At 43.8% G+C, this 16,511-nt stretch overlaps 1 protein-coding gene across 1 annotated transcript; it reads right to left on the bottom strand.

Moving 5' to 3' along the window:
- Positions 1 to 936: 936 nt before the first annotated feature.
- Positions 937 to 14,635, bottom strand: LOC135825196 (adhesion G protein-coupled receptor L4-like). Its single transcript, XM_065337930.1, has 10 exons — positions 14,393 to 14,635; positions 10,308 to 10,526; positions 8,912 to 9,052; positions 8,336 to 8,467; positions 7,056 to 7,178; positions 5,492 to 5,682; positions 4,883 to 4,969; positions 3,974 to 4,060; positions 2,986 to 3,072; positions 937 to 1,822 (listed from the first exon to the last, which is right to left on the bottom strand). The coding sequence occupies exons 1-10, from the start codon at positions 14,499 to 14,501 to the stop codon at positions 1,391 to 1,393; spliced, it is 1,608 nt and encodes a 535-aa protein (XP_065194002.1). The 5' UTR covers positions 14,502 to 14,635; the 3' UTR covers positions 937 to 1,390.
- Positions 14,636 to 16,511: the final 1,876 nt, after the last annotated feature.

Raw genomic sequence — 16,511 nt, 5'->3', positions numbered from 1 at the left:
GCTGCTGTGCCACTATTATCAGCTCTTGCACTGTGCTTGTAATTGAAGTAAAAGTGCTGGAAACTGAAATCCGACCCCCTGGGCGGCGCGGCGCGCCGCCCAGGGGGTCGGATTTCAGTTTCCAACGCTGTACATGTACAATTTATACATGTACAGCATTCTTGAATATAAGTAGGATTGTCCGTATTTTGCTGTGGTGATTCAAACAGATTTTGTTGTTTTGAACTTCGAGTTGAACGTTGTCCAACACTTTGGTTATCAAAATATGCTATACGTGTATGGGCACGTGCATGTGTATGCAAACCTACGTCGTTAAGCCGGAGGCATGACAGCGCTGGCACTTGGATGCACTGTAACTTGAATCCAGTGCTGCATTGTAAGTCTCCGCTGTGCAACACATGCTACACGCTATGTATTGTAGTTTGACGTTCATGTACTAGTAAACCTCCACCACACCTAAGACGGGACCTTTCAAAACTGTCACTATTATGCTACGGTAGTGCTGGTTCAACTTTAAAAAAGTAAGGCTCAACTCTCTGCATTACAATCGTCTTAGAAAGCTAGGGAGCAGATTTATTGGTTTGAACCTATAAGCTCGTCTCAATTTGTTGTGGCATACAATTCTAACAACCACCTGGCAATTGTCCTTGGCATGCTCATACATGTATTGCTGCCAGACTAGGAAAATGTAGATACATAATGTTGTATTTCAAGTAGTTACTGAATCTGAGGACAGAACTGTTTCGTCCTTTGTGGACTCATCGGCGCACCACAGAGAAAATTAGGCAGAACCAGATATCGGTAGTAATGAAATGTAAAATTTCCAAAAGCCAGATTTATACCAGGCCGGAAAGTACCTTGCAGGGCTGCTCAAACTGACAAGTCAATGAGCTCTGCATAGCGCAAACAACAAAGTCACTACCCATACGAGAGAGGTCAACTGCTACAACCTCAAGAGGAGGAGCGAAATGCTTTTAAAATCTACGGGCAGAACTGTTTCGTCCTTTGTAGACTCATCAGCGCAGCACAGAGAAAATGAGGCGGAATCTTATGGCAATGAAAAATAGAATTTCCAAAGCCAGATTTAAACCAGGCCCAAACGTACCTTGCTGGAATGCAGTAAATATTGAACTTGGACAGAATATACAGGTATAGGTACATGCAGATAGATAATAGATAGAGTGAATAGAGAGAGTGAATAGATAGAAAGATCTACAGACAGGATACAATGTAGAATAACGGGAGACAAGTTGCATGTTCTAACGCCATGTTTCCTGCCCCACGGCGACTACCAGAAAACAATACAAACTACTAGATTGCTACATAGATGGAAAGAGGGGAGAGAGAGAGTAGAGAGGGGGGGGGGGCAGAGGGATTGGGAGGCAAACAGTTAGTTCTGTTGATTATTGCAAAGTTCTTCGATATGCAGAGTGGATGTGAGGGTACCTGTACCAGGGTGGTAACCCAGGCGATAATCGCTTGTACCGCATTGTGCCTCTATGTGTGTAGAGAACGACAGCGGACCTGAAGTGTTGATATTGCAAATACCACTCACAACACCAGCATGTATTTGAAAGTGGGCTGTTGAACCAGAGCTTCCACTTCTGATAGGGGCTGGGTCTGAACAGTCTCTGCCGTTGATACGCACTGACACCTTCACACAATGCCAATTATTGCCCCCATGCTGAAATCCAATAGAGGTTGTGTACACCACTCTGATAACAGTGTCAGGTCTAGTCTTGTTGAACACGACTCCACTGAACGGGTTTCTAACACTACTCGATGTATCCATTGTAAATGTCTTCCATGATACAATACCGCACTGCGAATGACATACATGTAGAAGATATGATATGAGCGTAATATGCCCAATTTGTGGCACGCGGTAGTGATTGTTAATTAGCCAGAACAATGTTGAGTAGCCATTTTCACTGCTGTCAAACAGGGTTAACTGGGCCGTCGTGAGTTCCATTAGGGAACGGACACGATAATATACTCTTTTTGTTTACTTAAACTCCCGAATAGAGACGGAGGTGAGGTAGTGCTGGGAGACAGCTAAAACAATACTTCTGAAGTTATAAGCAGTTATACCTCAGAGAGCATCAATGGACCAGACTACCAATCTCTCCCGGCCTTAGCCCATCATGAAACTGTTAAGCACAAGCCAAGCAGACTGTGTGTAGGCAGTGGAGACGTCCAGTGGAACAATTATTTACACTACAACTGCCAAACTGTGACAATCTTATCGTTCTCCTCTTTGAAGTTGTCACGTATATTATGTACATATAGGTACAGTTTGTTGACATCTTGCTACTGCCAGTTAGTTTCCTGTTGCGCGTTCTCATTGTTTCTGTAGTTGTGGTTCATTCTTCTCTAACCTGATTCATGACATGTTTGGGTTGTCGTTCACTTGAACCAATCCTGAACTCAGTTGGAACTACTACACGCAGCAGTAAAAACCACTAGACATTGTACAATTACAAATAAAGCTGTGGAAAAAATTGTGGTTTTACCGAATATAGGCTTTCTTACGACTGTGGAAAAGACTCGCAAAGCAGCACCAAGGAGAGCCCTTGTTTCAACATTCACTTGCAAAGAGCATGGTCTGCACCAGTTGACTCTGGAAAATAGGGCATGCCTTCAAAATGAGCTTGGAAGAAAATGTTTATAAAAAAAATTCCTTACATAATAATACGTATCAACATAATCCGATCACCTGCCGGTATCAAGTCTACTATGCATCTCATTTAAACCTGCTTCAAGCCTTCAACAGCCTTCGAACAAAGCTACCCCTCCTCAGTACAGTCCAATTCAGGCTCTCCTTCTTGCACTCTCTTGACTCTAATCTCTCCCTCTCAGGCTAGTCACGTGAATCGATTAGACGCCGAGGCCTCTTTTTAAAAGTCATTTCAAGGAAAGCACTTCATACTCTTAGTCGTATTGCTAGTATTCTATTACATTGCATAACAGAAATGCTTAACTAACCTTCTTTCTTTCCTCCTGCAGAGTAGCACTGATTGTTGAAAGCTGCTCAACAGAATGTTGCTTAATAGACTTGAAATGTTGCTTCGTCTGTTGGAAAAGATTTGAAAAATGATCAGATAGACACTACTGAAGAATAGTAAACGTGTTTTGCAATATATGTATGAAGCTATTTTGTATATAGTATGTTCCCATTCCGTTTTTGCTTTGGTGTAGCCCTGAGGTTGATTGCTTATTTATTTCTACCCTCCTCTCTCCATACTTCTGTCCCCCCCCTCTCTCTCATTCCTTCTGTCGTCCACATGTATCAAAGGAGGCGAAATCGCCTGTTTGTGGTGCGACGTTAAATAAACTTCTACAACAACAACAACAACAACACTAACCCTTTTCTCCGGTGTTTTTCAAATATTCTCATTCATTTTTAATACTGGCATGAATTACAGAATCCTAGATAAATATGTGCATGTTCCAGTCTGAGGATTTAAGTTGCATAATAAACACTGTCACTCTGCAATATGTGAAATACCAAAGATTAGGTGAAAAAGTCGATGTTTGACGACTTGAGCCAGACTGTTTATTAGGAACGTACATGACTGTATCTCTGGATATCTCGACAAAACTACAGAATGTGTGCTCTGACTGATTTCATGTTTTGTTTGGCGTTAGGTAAAAGCTTGTCCTGCCATCTGTGCAAGCAGTCGGGTAAGTTGCTGCCCATTTGGCCAATTGAGCATTGAAGTCTGCTTGGAAGGATTGTGGCAACTCTGTTGTGATTCATGGTTGATTATGATCTCTTGGCCTGGATGGAATACCCTGGTGCAGTGATTGAGATTTCCATCCAGCACATTATTGCAGTTCTGATCTACTCGAGTATCACCTGCTACAAGGAGCTGTGACATATGCCCCTTGATCTGCTCTCAATAACAGAATCCCATGCAAGCCGTACGGCATGCACCTTTCATATCTAGGAAATACTGCATTGCTTTCCTACCTTCTGTCCTTCCTCCGTCAAAGTGGCATTGATTGCAGCAAACTGTGGAGCAGAATGTAGCTGCATGTTCCTGAGGTGTTGCTTTGTCTGTGAGAAGGAGTTCAAGTAAAATGAATTAGACTCAAATGTACCAGGACTTTGCTTGCCCAGAGCTAGCTTGACTACACACTCACTCAGGTTGTCTGAGCATGCCAAAGTGTTCATTGCCTAGCTACCGATTCGGATCACTTCCATTTGCTGTAGCTCTGGGAGAAAAGTACTCTTTAACGTTCTTCAATGCAGACACCGGGTCCTGTGTCTGCTCTTCCGAGAGGTCAAAAGTTATGCGACTCTCAAAATTCTATTGTCTCATGGACGACGTAGGTGTGGGATCTTCCCAAAAAAATTGCGCGAGACTCATTCGGAAACCGAATTTTCCGCATCCGTCGGAACAACACCACCCTTCAAGGATCAAGGCGCAGATCCTCCCAAAACTCGACTGATATTAAATTAGGCTGAGTACTGTGAACTGATTCGAATTTCTACAGGAAAATCAGGTGAGTTTAATGGAGACTTGGTCATGACATCACGGAGTCAAATCCTTACTGAACATCCAACTGTTTACAAACAACAACTTCCTACTCCGTTGTACATGTATGCAGACGTATCACTTTTTTAGTAGCTGTGTCTGCGTTTAAATTTTCAGCCTGAGTGAATCTCACAAGGCGTTTGAGATATTTTCAATTGGATAGGGCACATTCACACACACACACACACACACACACACACACACACACACACACACACACACACACACACACACACACACACACACACACACACACACACACACACACACACACACACACACACAGGCTTGGATGCCTTGTATTATGATACCAGTGAAATACTTCATTGTGGTACGCTTACCCTTTGCCCTTCTTCCAGCAGAGTGGCGTTGATTGATTCAAACTGCTTAGCAGAATGTTGCTGGATGTCCCTGAAGTGTTCTTTAGTCTGTAGAAAGAATTGAATTAAAATCAAAGGAACTCACTTTCCCCTGGGCTTGCATTTCATAACCAAACATATGCAGACCCTAAAATGTCTGTTTTGAACATCTATGGCCCAAATGAAGCCAAAACAAAATATCCGTCCGCTTAGACACTACAGGAAGTTGAGGCATTTTTGTACTTCATATCTTCGATCATATTATGATCACCTCCAATCGCAGCTGGATAATACATTTGCAATAATTGCTATGTTGCATATGGCCACTTGGATTGGAATTCTTGGAGCAGTGTTTTTAATAGCAGGTTCCCTTCCCTTCTTCTCCTGTGATTGCTGGGATACGTTCAATGACGTCATGTCATCCTTAATGGAGAGGAGTTTAACCTTGTTCCGCAAATACAGCGCAAACCAATATCCTGTGTGAAAGGAGCCAAAACAGTACTGCTACATATTGCTGTAGAGTGTCAGAAAAAGTGTTGATTGTGATTAGATGTTTAAAAACCAAACGAGAAAGCCACAAGAGATTGTCACCTGAATTTCCATTTGATCCACCTTCGTCTTCTGCTGGACAAATATGGTTGTCAGTACTTTCATGTCGGAGAGTAGTTTATTGATTTGGAGATCCCTTTCTTCCAGTTTCTCTTCCACATGCTTGTTGTCGGTTTTAACCGCTTCGATTTGGTAGCAAAGCTCGCTGTTTGCAGATGATCCGCACAGATCAACTAGAACGGGTGAAAGCAGAACAAAATTCCTCAAGAATATCAACTGTTATCTTGGATCCGTCCTTAATTATCCATCGCTGCTACCAAACGAAACACATTGCATTTAGGCGTGTGTAGGACTGCCGTGTGCCTGTGTGCATGCCCAGTAGGAATCAACAGAATTTTTAGTCCGACTGAAAGTGATATGGTATGCATCTTTAAAAGCATCTAAAACTGATAGTGGTATGTTATGGCTATGGAGCTGGAAATAACCACATTGCTCGGCTCAGACCTTTCCAATGAGCCTTATATTTAGGAGGTCCAGCAAGGTATGGAAAATGGGGTTCGATTTTGTTCCATGACGTGGATGAAGAGTTTGAAAGGAGGTTTAGTGCGCTGAAAACTCAGCCGCCCTGGGAAAACGAGGCCAACAGTGAACGTGTCTTAATCCCTTTCAAAAGTCAGTGACCATGCTCAAAAGGAAATCCCCGTTACATTTCCTTCAAGCCCATTTGGCACATGTCTATTCACAGATAGTGGAGTTCAAGGGTTCGACGATCTTCCGAAAGGAACAGAATGAAATCTGGTTTTAACCGCTTCGATTTGGTAGCAAAGCTCGCTGTTTGCAGATGATCCGCACAGATCAACTAGAACGGGTGAAAGCAGAACAAAATTCCTCAAGAATATCAACTGTTATCTTGGATCCGTCCTTAATTATCCATCGCTGCTACCAAACGAAACACATTGCATTTAGGCGTGTGTAGGACTGCCGTGTGCCTGTGTGCATGCCCAGTAGGAATCAACAGAATTTTTAGTCCGACTGAAAGTGATATGGTATGCATCTTTAAAAGCATCTAAAACTGATAGTGGTATGTTATGGCTATGGAGCTGGAAATAACCACATTGCTCGGCTCAGACCTTTCCAATGAGCCTTATATTTAGGAGGTCCAGCAAGGTATGGAAAATGGGGTTCGATTTTGTTCCATGACGTGGATGAAGAGTTTGAAAGGAGGTTTAGTGCGCTGAAAACTCAGCCGCCCTGGGAAAACGAGGCCAACAGTGAACGTGTCTTAATCCCTTTCAAAAGTCAGTGACCATGCTCAAAAGGAAATCCCCGTTACATTTCCTTCAAGCCCATTTGGCACATGTCTATTCACAGATAGTGGAGTTCAAGGGTTCGACGATCTTCCGAAAGGAACAGAATGAAATCTGAAGGTGATTGATGGTGGATGCTTCCTGTCGCAAATATTCATGAGTATCTCTGTAGTCTGTTCATGAATATTGAACTTCTATGTTTCTGTCCTTTCTCGACTCCAAAACTCACTGTACGTATGCGGTTTCCTAGACCTGTCAAACTATACTGCATTCGACGCCATCAACAGTATGTCACTTACCTTGGCAGTTAGTACCATCTCCCTTGTACCCAGATTGACAGTAACAAGAGTATGATCCCACAGTGTTATTACACATTGCATGTTCATTACACTGATGTACACCAGCTGTACATTCATCTACGTCTGGACAGTGAGCACAGTGGAATTTATAGCAGATACGTCTTTAACTGTAGGTTGAAAGGTGTTTGTGGACGGAAAGCTCCATCCCGTTCTTTGCTTTAGATGTAAAAAGTCCGCTCGGTTTCTAATTCAACCAATAGCAACTAGCCAAGCCATACTACGCTATCACACAATTCTCTAAGTATCCCGCAGTAGGCGCAGATTATGCTCGCGCAATCATTGCAGAATACTTTCATGGCTGCTCGAATTATGCTCGCAATATCCTCATTATTATTCTTTGGTATGCAGGCATTCTTAATCACGAAGTTGTACTGATGGAACCTCAAAGTTCGGAATGTTATGCGTTTTTCATACTTGCAAGTGGCTACATGCACAGCAAAATAGATGAGTTTCGCCATACCAAGGTGTCCATGCATGCTAGAGATCCGCATAGAAAAGAAAAAAATCATCAGTTGACTTCTTTTGTGAAATACTTCTTCATTGCCAAACTCAGATCGAGCCACCGTTGAACAGTATCTTAATCAACTGTCTTCATTTTCGCCATACTCGTCCGGCACGTCAACCTCACCCTGCGAATAATCAGCTCATCTCTCCCGCAGCTCCACCTCTCCTTTTATCATGACTGAACACCTCGGACCTCGGGTAGACGAGTACAGAATAGTACCCGAAAACCCGAAGTCGCAGATGACATCATGTACAGTGCAGGGAGTCTACGCCGACGTCGCACTAACCTCTTCTTCACACAGTTTCCATAACTAAAATAGCATGCACCACATGCAACTTCCAAAAGGCTCTCCGCAAAATTTGTCTACATTTTTGTTAGCTTTTTGTGAAGACTGACCCAAAGCTTAGGGGTAGAGCATCGCAGGACATTAGAGAGGGTCTCTGGTTCGAGTCTTGGTGGTGACAGTCATTTTGTCTTCAGACCTTTCCAGATTGAAAATTTCCCCTCAAATAAAATGATTTGTGGATTAATGTTTTGTTTGTGGGCTTAGTGAGCTACTTCGGAACATGGTGTAGCTGTCATCCCAGCAAAGACCGTTCATCATTTTCTTCAGATTTCGTAACTCACGCTTCCGTATCTTACAGTATTATGCATAGCTGAATTTACCTCTGTTTAGTAGAAAGGCTCTCGGGGGGGGGGGGGGGGGTACACTTACCCTCACATTCTCGTCCGTTGCCATCAAATCCTGTATTGCACTCACACCCAAATGATCCATAACTGTTAATGCAATAAGCTACAGGCGGTTGGTCACAATTGTTCAGATCTGGTCGACTGCATTCATCAATATCTGTAGAGGAGAAATTTCAAGAACTGATCATGTGGCTTATAACAGGAGTTTTCGATGATGCACAGTGTGCGCTTGCGTGGGTGGTAGTAGTAGTAGTATTTATTATATAGATCTAGGAACCGGGAATCGCCAAGCTGGACCGCTTCCCCGAGCCTGCGGCTGGACACTGGAGTCAAACAGAGCAGCACGCTAGAGTACTACAAGCTCAGAACACAATGCCAGGGCAGTACTAGCTCTGAACACGGTGCCAGAGTATGGTATAAGCAACAGCAGCAGCAGCAACAGCAGCAGCAGCAGCAACAGCCGCTATGCCGGAGCATGGTGATGTATGCCACTAGAGTACAGCTGGTGGTGGTGGGGGTGTATTCTGAACTTTGCTATCCCATTATCGGTGCAGTACCTTCTGCACACTAGTATTATGAAAGAAGCCAGCATTTCACTCACCTACGTCACACTTCATTCCGGTCATTCCTGCTTGACAAACACACACCGCTGACTGTAGTGTAGCGTTGAACACACATTCTCCAGCAACGGAGCAAGGTAGATGCCTTGTTAAATCCGTTGTGGGGCATGATGGCCTTCGACCTGCAATGGCATTTCAGTGAGGGTAGACCAAACGCAACGAAGGAAACTTAGACACGCAGCAAGTCCAAATCCATGAATGCATAATGGATAGGCGAAATCAGTGCATTGCCCAGCTTTCCCAATGTCCTAGCTTGTACAGTCATTGCCAAACAAATCCGGCCAGTGCTATGCTGGCTACCCAGGCGCGTGCCCCGTATGGGTTCCTGGGTGCCCGGAACCCCTTTTTTCACTCAAAATGCAGGATTTTGCTTCATTTTTTGAAAATTTTCCCGGGGGAGGTCCCCCCAAAAACCCCCCTTGAAGGGCACCGGCGCACGCGCCTGCTACCGGTAGCTGTGGCCGCACACACTACCACTGCTAGTATAGTAGTACTACTGTCCGAGTGCACTGAACATGCGCTGCCGTCAAGGCCTGCATATACTCAGTGCAGTGCTCGATACGACTGCAGTAGTCGACTGCATGCGGTGCTGGTAGACTACGAGTACTGAGTGCATGCATTCCGCCATATGAACGGTGAAGGCGTACCATACGCGAAGGACTAAAGGGACCGTCACTTAATTTTTTAATTTTTAATTTTTTTCTGTATCCATGACGACTGTATTAGTGTTTCTCTCAAACCAGTGAATATTGTATTAGTGTGTTTGTGTTTGACCTGTTGTCTCCGTTTTTCTCCAGTAAATATAGTGTAGTTTCTCGCTTGTGGCACGTAAATTCTCCACCAAGTTCTCCCAAGAAGCGCCTCCTCTGCCACTAACTCTACCATCAGTTGGCTTTTGAGTTTTGACGCCTCGTCGACGGTGGCATATACGGCATAGCTGGCTGGTGTGTCAGTTTGTATGGTGTAGGGAACCTAATGTGTTTTAAAGCATCGTTTTGTATTGGGCTCGATCCGGTCAAAACTACTGCACATCCACGTGTCGCATGATCTACAGACAATATTCTCTATCCAGACTACGAACACGAAAGGTACCTAAGTCAGAAACTTCAGCAACCATGCATGGCTGTACGTCTTAGTGCTGGCAAGGAAGGCAAAATATTGCACTTTGGTACGCCAGCGTTGACAGAATGTGGGGCCGCTTTATGCAGGTCAGGTGCGGCACTTGGTATGCTAAAAGTGATGTGACGCAGGTGATTGCTGTTTCTGGTGCAGCGACAATGCAAAAATGCCTGTACTGTATAATGGAAAATTGCCATCAAAATTAGGTAGTCACGGGTACAAGTGTTACTTAACTGGCAGATACCAGGGTTAACTTACGAATGCAGTGTTTAAGGTCTGCTGCAAGCTGGGGTGCGTAACCCAAGATGAGACTTAAGAAGAATTGGTCTTGGTGCTTGACAACCTTCTCATCTAACATTGCTTGTATGGCGGCTGGTGTGTTGGGAATGGTGAGAGCTCTTGCACGACTGGAGTTGGCAATCAGTAGCCATTCAGTCATGCAAGTGATATCTTCAGTGACCATCGTAGCTGGTGTATCTATTGACAAAGGGACAAAATATTAGATATTGGAATTTGAAGATCAGAATGTGTCTGCCCACTCTAAGGCTGAGCGTGGAGCTGTCTCTCAACAGTATTTGAGTTTGTTTGCAATCATCTCTCATCCTCCTATGAGCCTATGCGAGTATAATTATTATAAGCATCTCCGCGTTGAAATGTAATAATAATCGGTATGTCACGTCAACAGCTTAGGTTATGCCGAATGGCTTCAATGAGAGGAGAGAGGAGAGAAGTCAAGACTTTACAAAATGTTTTTGTCAAGTATTAGTATCCATGCATTGCTAGGATATAACCAAGATTGAGCCACCAAGGTCGGCAGAGCATCCCAGACCACGCCACCACTCCCTAACTTGACAGGAACGTCAGTCCTACTCGGAGTTTAATGGTGAACTATCATCAAGATTCCGGATGCAAACACATTAAAACCAAGTATTGATTTCTGAAGTAATGGTGCCAAAGGCTTCATCCGATCTACAACTTTGGTTCTTCGTGCGCTAATATGTTTCCCTCATTTTGCGTGGTGATGTCTGAGGCATTCATACTTTCTCTAGCTCTTATCAAACTATTGTATCTACATCTATATAGTTTTGGAGTGAGCTATCATCAAGATAACACCTGTTCCAGTGCCTGTGAGACGTATCCCCTCACCTCTACCGTCAGGTGCTGCACCTGTCGCTGGATTGTTCGGGTGCTTGGGGCCATCGGGAGATCCATTCGGGAATGGACACGATAATTTACTTTTACATAATTTGTTATCATCAAGATGAAGTTCTGTCCTCATGAAACCCGTAGACTAGTTGTATCCGACTATGCTGACTACAGCGTTACGGTTCTCCAGTCCGGACAGGGAGAACTGGTTTTCAAAATGAAAGTCCACAACTGTGCATCCTGCATTGTTAAGTATTATTACCAGGATTACAATCCTAACCTTCACTAGTAGACACATAACGATCCTAACCTTGACTAGTAGACACATTACAATCCTAGGTGAGAAATATCTTTTTCCCATTTGCAAATTCATAATGTCAGCTGGTCAGGTTGGCATGATTTCAAAATTATACATGTTTTGATCAATATTTATGCACTTTAGAAAACTGTGGGCACAAGGTATGCTATCGAGTCCACCAGCTAAAACAGATTTTGGACAGTCAGACGTGCATAATCTAGCACAAACGTACGTCAGATTGTTCAAAATCTGGTTTAGTTGGCGGAATCGGTCGCGCAACTTGTGCACTCACTTTTGCATGCTAAAATATTTCCCTTGGCTCACCATCAAAAATCTTTAAAAAAATTATGTACTTTGGATGATAATTGGGGAAATGTTCACGAAGATACACCTGTTGTCTGGCTACATCCCTCATTTTCGGTAAAATAAAATCCGCCGAACACCTTTACCACACACTCGCTTCTGAACAGAACAAAATTTATGATTAATTAAAATTCAATCCCTTCTTTTTGCTGCTTTTTTTCCAAAGGATTATTGTCAATTGTTACGAAAGGTGAAACGATATCCACGTGAACTAGTGGTGGATCTGTGTACATGTCCAATATACAAAAGCGAGAATTCTCAGAATTCCCTGAGTGCTCAACACCACAAGGATGGAGCAATACCACAAAGGCAGACGAGAACATAGACAAGAGTCCAGATCAGAGTTGGAAAGCTGCGTTTCATTCATACATGTATAGTAGGGCTAAGGTAAACCTCAGACAACTGATTCAGTTGTCTCAGGTTTCCCTTAGCCTTGCTATGTACATTAAGGTGGCCCCATACATGGCTAAAAAAACGTGATATTTTGGACTTGGAGCAAAATTCTGCACACTTTCGCGTGTTTCCATGATACGACAAGTTGCGCACGGTCTGTTCACAATCACTACAGTGCTGCCAAAAAATGACAGCGTGCAACAAAAAATCTTTCCTTGCAAGGGCATATTTTCGGCCATATCTCTTGAAGGGCTGGTCAGATCGAGACAAATTTGTCAGAGATTTTGCAGCTATGCATTCTCTTTGAACTGATGTAGCGTTCGACATAAATTTACAAATTCGATTTTTTAGGAAATCTTTGGGTGATATGCCTACCCATAAATTTCATATGGCATTCAATTGACCGTAACTTTGGTGTCTCTCAATGGATTTGAGTGACATTTTCACACACACTCCTGCCACTATCCTGGTCCTCTGGACATGATTTAAATGTTCTTGCGCCTCACTGGAATGGCTTTCCAGGCCGGAAAAACTCAAAATTCCGGCATAGTGCCACGGTGTGCGAGCCATCCAGGAGCCAAAAAAATGCATTTACAAATTTTTTTCACATTTTCTTGCCCATTCTGTCCCTGCGCGGGATCCAAACCTAAAAGAAGTCCAGAAGCAGCCATGGGTGATGGGATAGGGCCCTCAACGTGCCCCTGGAATTTGTCACAACGGCACGAGTGGGCGTTCTCTCACAGACTGCCACAGACCGAAGTAAATTTTTAATTTTTTTTTGTTTAGCACGTGCTACGAGGTCGTACCTTTGATACAACATCCAGTGCTGGGACCTCCACAGCAAGCCATTTCCACAGCGCTGCAAACCAAATCCAGGATACCCGCAAAATCGGCAAAGACTACCACTCACGTTCCACAACTGCCTAGTACTGAATCCTACCTGACTTCTTGACACGACTCAAACTTGCCAAAGTCACTAACTCAACGTCAACTACAATAATCAAGCCACATATCTGCAACGTAACGGGGGTGCTGGCAAAAGTCCTGCTGCATGGCGGCGGGCGAAGCCCCCCCCCCCCCCCGCTATGCAGCCCAAAACATTGCTAAAAAACGTGATTTTTGGACTTGGAGCAAAATTCTGCACACTTTCGCGTTTCCATGATACGACAAGACGGTCTGCCCAGATTCAAATACAGTGCTGCCAAAAAATGACAGCGTGCAACAAAAAATCTTTCCTTGCAAGGGCACATTTTCGGCCATAACTCTTGAATGGCTGGTCAGATCGAGACAAGATTTTCAGAGATTTTGTAGCTATTCATCCAACAATGATCTAGCTGATTTTCTCTGTTCTCTTTTACAGTCTACTATAATTATGTATGTACATGCATTACGTTCTGGCATGCAATTATTTTGTACTACTTTGTGTCTGGCTGGTTTGACAAGTTCCTGTCATACAGCTATCACCAGACCAGCCCTGTGAGTGCAGCAGGGCATGCATGACTTTATGCTTTGGCACATACAACTGTATAGCCGGTGGTAACGCGGACGTGCAAACTTTACTTTACTTTACAGAGATCATACAATACTCTTAGGCTGCAATGCTGGTACATGTATGAATTGTACAAATTGCTAGCTGTACATGTACACATACAATGGAGACAAAATGCTGTGCAGCTGTAACTTCAGGTCTTGGCCACCATCACACAGCAGCATTTGGATGCATGCCAAATGCTGCTGTATGATAATCACCGACATGAAAGTTGAATTCACAGCCACACTGGCTTCCGCCTCCATTATGTCGTCACTGTTATTACTGTTCTATACATTAGTTCATAGAGCACTCTGAAGTCTGATTCAAGCGGCATCGACCAATCTGAATGTGTAGATAGTCCTTTACACAAGAGAGATAGATTGGAAGCTTTGTTACAACTCTGAGGTTCACGTAATACTACGATCAGCAGGCAGCTGATGGATCCAAAACAGGCAGCCAGAACATAAGGGGGAGCAAGGTGGGAAATTCCGAGCGGTATCATAATCCTATAAAACTGTTTCTGACCAGTCATAATGATCACAATGTACATGTACGTCGTCTACAACGTACGTGTGCATGGACGTTGGGTTTGACTGTTATCAATCTGCTTACTGGCATCATCCGGCACCACTGGTGTTGGTGTGGCCATAGCCTGTCCACAGTTCACCGTCATCACCAGCAGCAGCAGCAATGGAGCCAGATACAGTAGTAGGCATGCCATGATACTGCCTAGCTGTAGGCTGCGAATAGCTACACCTGATGATACCAGAGGTTAGTTCGCAGTATCACTAACAGACTACTGGGTCAGCTCTCTGACTCGAGAACACCTGATGATCAACTGGAGAGGAATTGGTTGAGAAACAAGAATTGTGGGCCAGTCAACGTTTTTAGCACCTATTCTAACTCACTGCCGTTCATGTACATTCAAACGTTAGACGGAGTACAGCTTGAATATGTACATTGCGGCCTTGGCGGCTCCAAATCCGTGCCTGGAACGGCGATCGCGAGTCACCTCACTCCCTAGTAGTGACAACCTGTCTGGTTCCACACATGACACTGACAGTTTGACACACAATAAACCAGTCCATGGCTGACAAAATAACTTTGTCCTACATCACGTATACTCACGCCTGTACACAGTTGAGCATGTCCGTGGTGTTTGCATGCTTGCAGTTGCTAGGTGATGTGTGCTACTCCAAGTACATCTACGAGTCTACAACATGTCCATGCTCATGTGGTTACTATAAATGTATTCAAGCTAGACCAGATGTAGCAACACCAATATTATTCCGTTCTGCCTACCAAGGATCGACACTGACCAACGCTGCTATCTGGTGTCACGTGGTGATTGTCGCACCACTGGAAACTGAGTGTCTCTGTACGTTTGCAGCCCTGATGATGTTTGCAGCCCTGGTGATGTTTGCAGCCCTGGTGATGTTTCCGGCCCTGGTGATGTTTGCAGCCCTGGTGATGTTTGGCACCCAGAACATTATACTAACCCTCTTGTGGTGCTCTTCGGACAGAATCTTCCTCAGCCTACTCCAGTTCACTGTTGAAGCGAGGATTCCCGGAAACATGGCGCATTTCCTGTTCTGTGCTTGAGTTTTTGTGATTTTACAGGTATTCATCCCAAGTGGTGATGGGTTTTCACCACAGTTCAACCGGCGGTCTCGAGGTCCCTTGCGTGAGGAACTCCCGCCATTTTCCTAATCAACATTCCAATTACCGCTATCTTCTGGAAGAACGCTCTCTCTCTACTCACTGTCAATCCCTTATTACACAGGATATCAGTGTGGACAGTGGCATATACCGTAAAACAGCATACATCTTACCACACTTCTTTCTTGCAATATGATGATTTCTTTTGACCTTTATGACAACCCCATTTCATTATTGCAATTTCAAATTTCATTATTGTTATTAACTTATTACTATTGCCAGGTCTCATTGTTGTAGCATCAATGTATGCATGCTCTTATACCATTAACTTTCCAACAAGTTTAAAAAAATGGAAACCGAGCACAGACGTGTGTATGTGTCTTTGCGTGTGTTTCGTGTTCGTGCACAAGGAAGCAAGATAGTGGGTGGGTGGCTATGACAGACAGATTATATTGAGTCACACTCTACTGTACTTTGGTCTTTGGTCTTATTATATCTATGATAGTATTGTGCGTCACAACAAGACATCTCGGATCTCATCTCGGATCTCAATGCAATACTCCTCTGTGCTTTTATAGTGCCACAAAATCAATGGAAAAAGAAATAAAATTGAAGATAGGCTGGGGTTTGAACCCACAACTTCATAGTCCACAGACAGCAAAATAATAGCAAAAAAGGTTATGAGTTGAAGATAGGCTGGGGTTTGAACCTACAACTTCATGGTCAGCAGACAGCATGCATAACCACGAGGCCAAACAGACATACGTAAATCGCGGGTTTTTGATAAAAATCGCTACTGGCGTCCTGGGCAAAGTCGAAACCATTGGAAAAGGCCGGAAACCTGGCCGAAATTCTAACTCCTTAACGGCTGGTCCAATTGTTCCGAAACCTTCACAGAAAAATTTGCCGTGTCCTAACAAGCCATTCCATGTACTTTGTTGTCCAAATTTCTCTTATCTTCATACTTTTTAGGACCCAAACCTGATTGTAAATCTTTTTGAAACAGACCGTACATGTATTGGTTACAGTGAAACCTGTCTAAGACGACCACTCAAGGGACCTTCAAATTCTG

Source organism: Sycon ciliatum, chromosome 9, assembly GCF_964019385.1.
Source record: "Sycon ciliatum chromosome 9, ocSycCili1.1, whole genome shotgun sequence".
NCBI lineage: Eukaryota > Metazoa > Porifera > Calcarea > Leucosolenida > Sycettidae > Sycon > Sycon ciliatum.
The sequence above is the reverse complement of the archived record's forward strand: the minus strand, read 5'-3'. Positions and strand labels throughout refer to the sequence as shown.

What these genes read in the sequence shown, in the direction of transcription:
- LOC135825196 (XM_065337930.1), bottom strand. Translation starts at nt 14,501, where the DNA reads ATGGCATGCCTACTACTGTATCTGGCTCCATTGCTGCTGCTGCTGGTG. An exon ending in AGTGGTGCCGGATGATGCCA is followed by an intron (nt 10,527 to 14,392) that starts GTAAGCAGATTG and finishes CTTTGTCAATAG; the next exon opens with ATACACCAGCTACGATGGTC. An exon ending in AGATGGTACTAACTGCCAAG is followed by an intron (nt 5,683 to 7,055) that starts GTAAGTGACATA and finishes CACCCGTTCTAG; the next exon opens with TTGATCTGTGCGGATCATCT.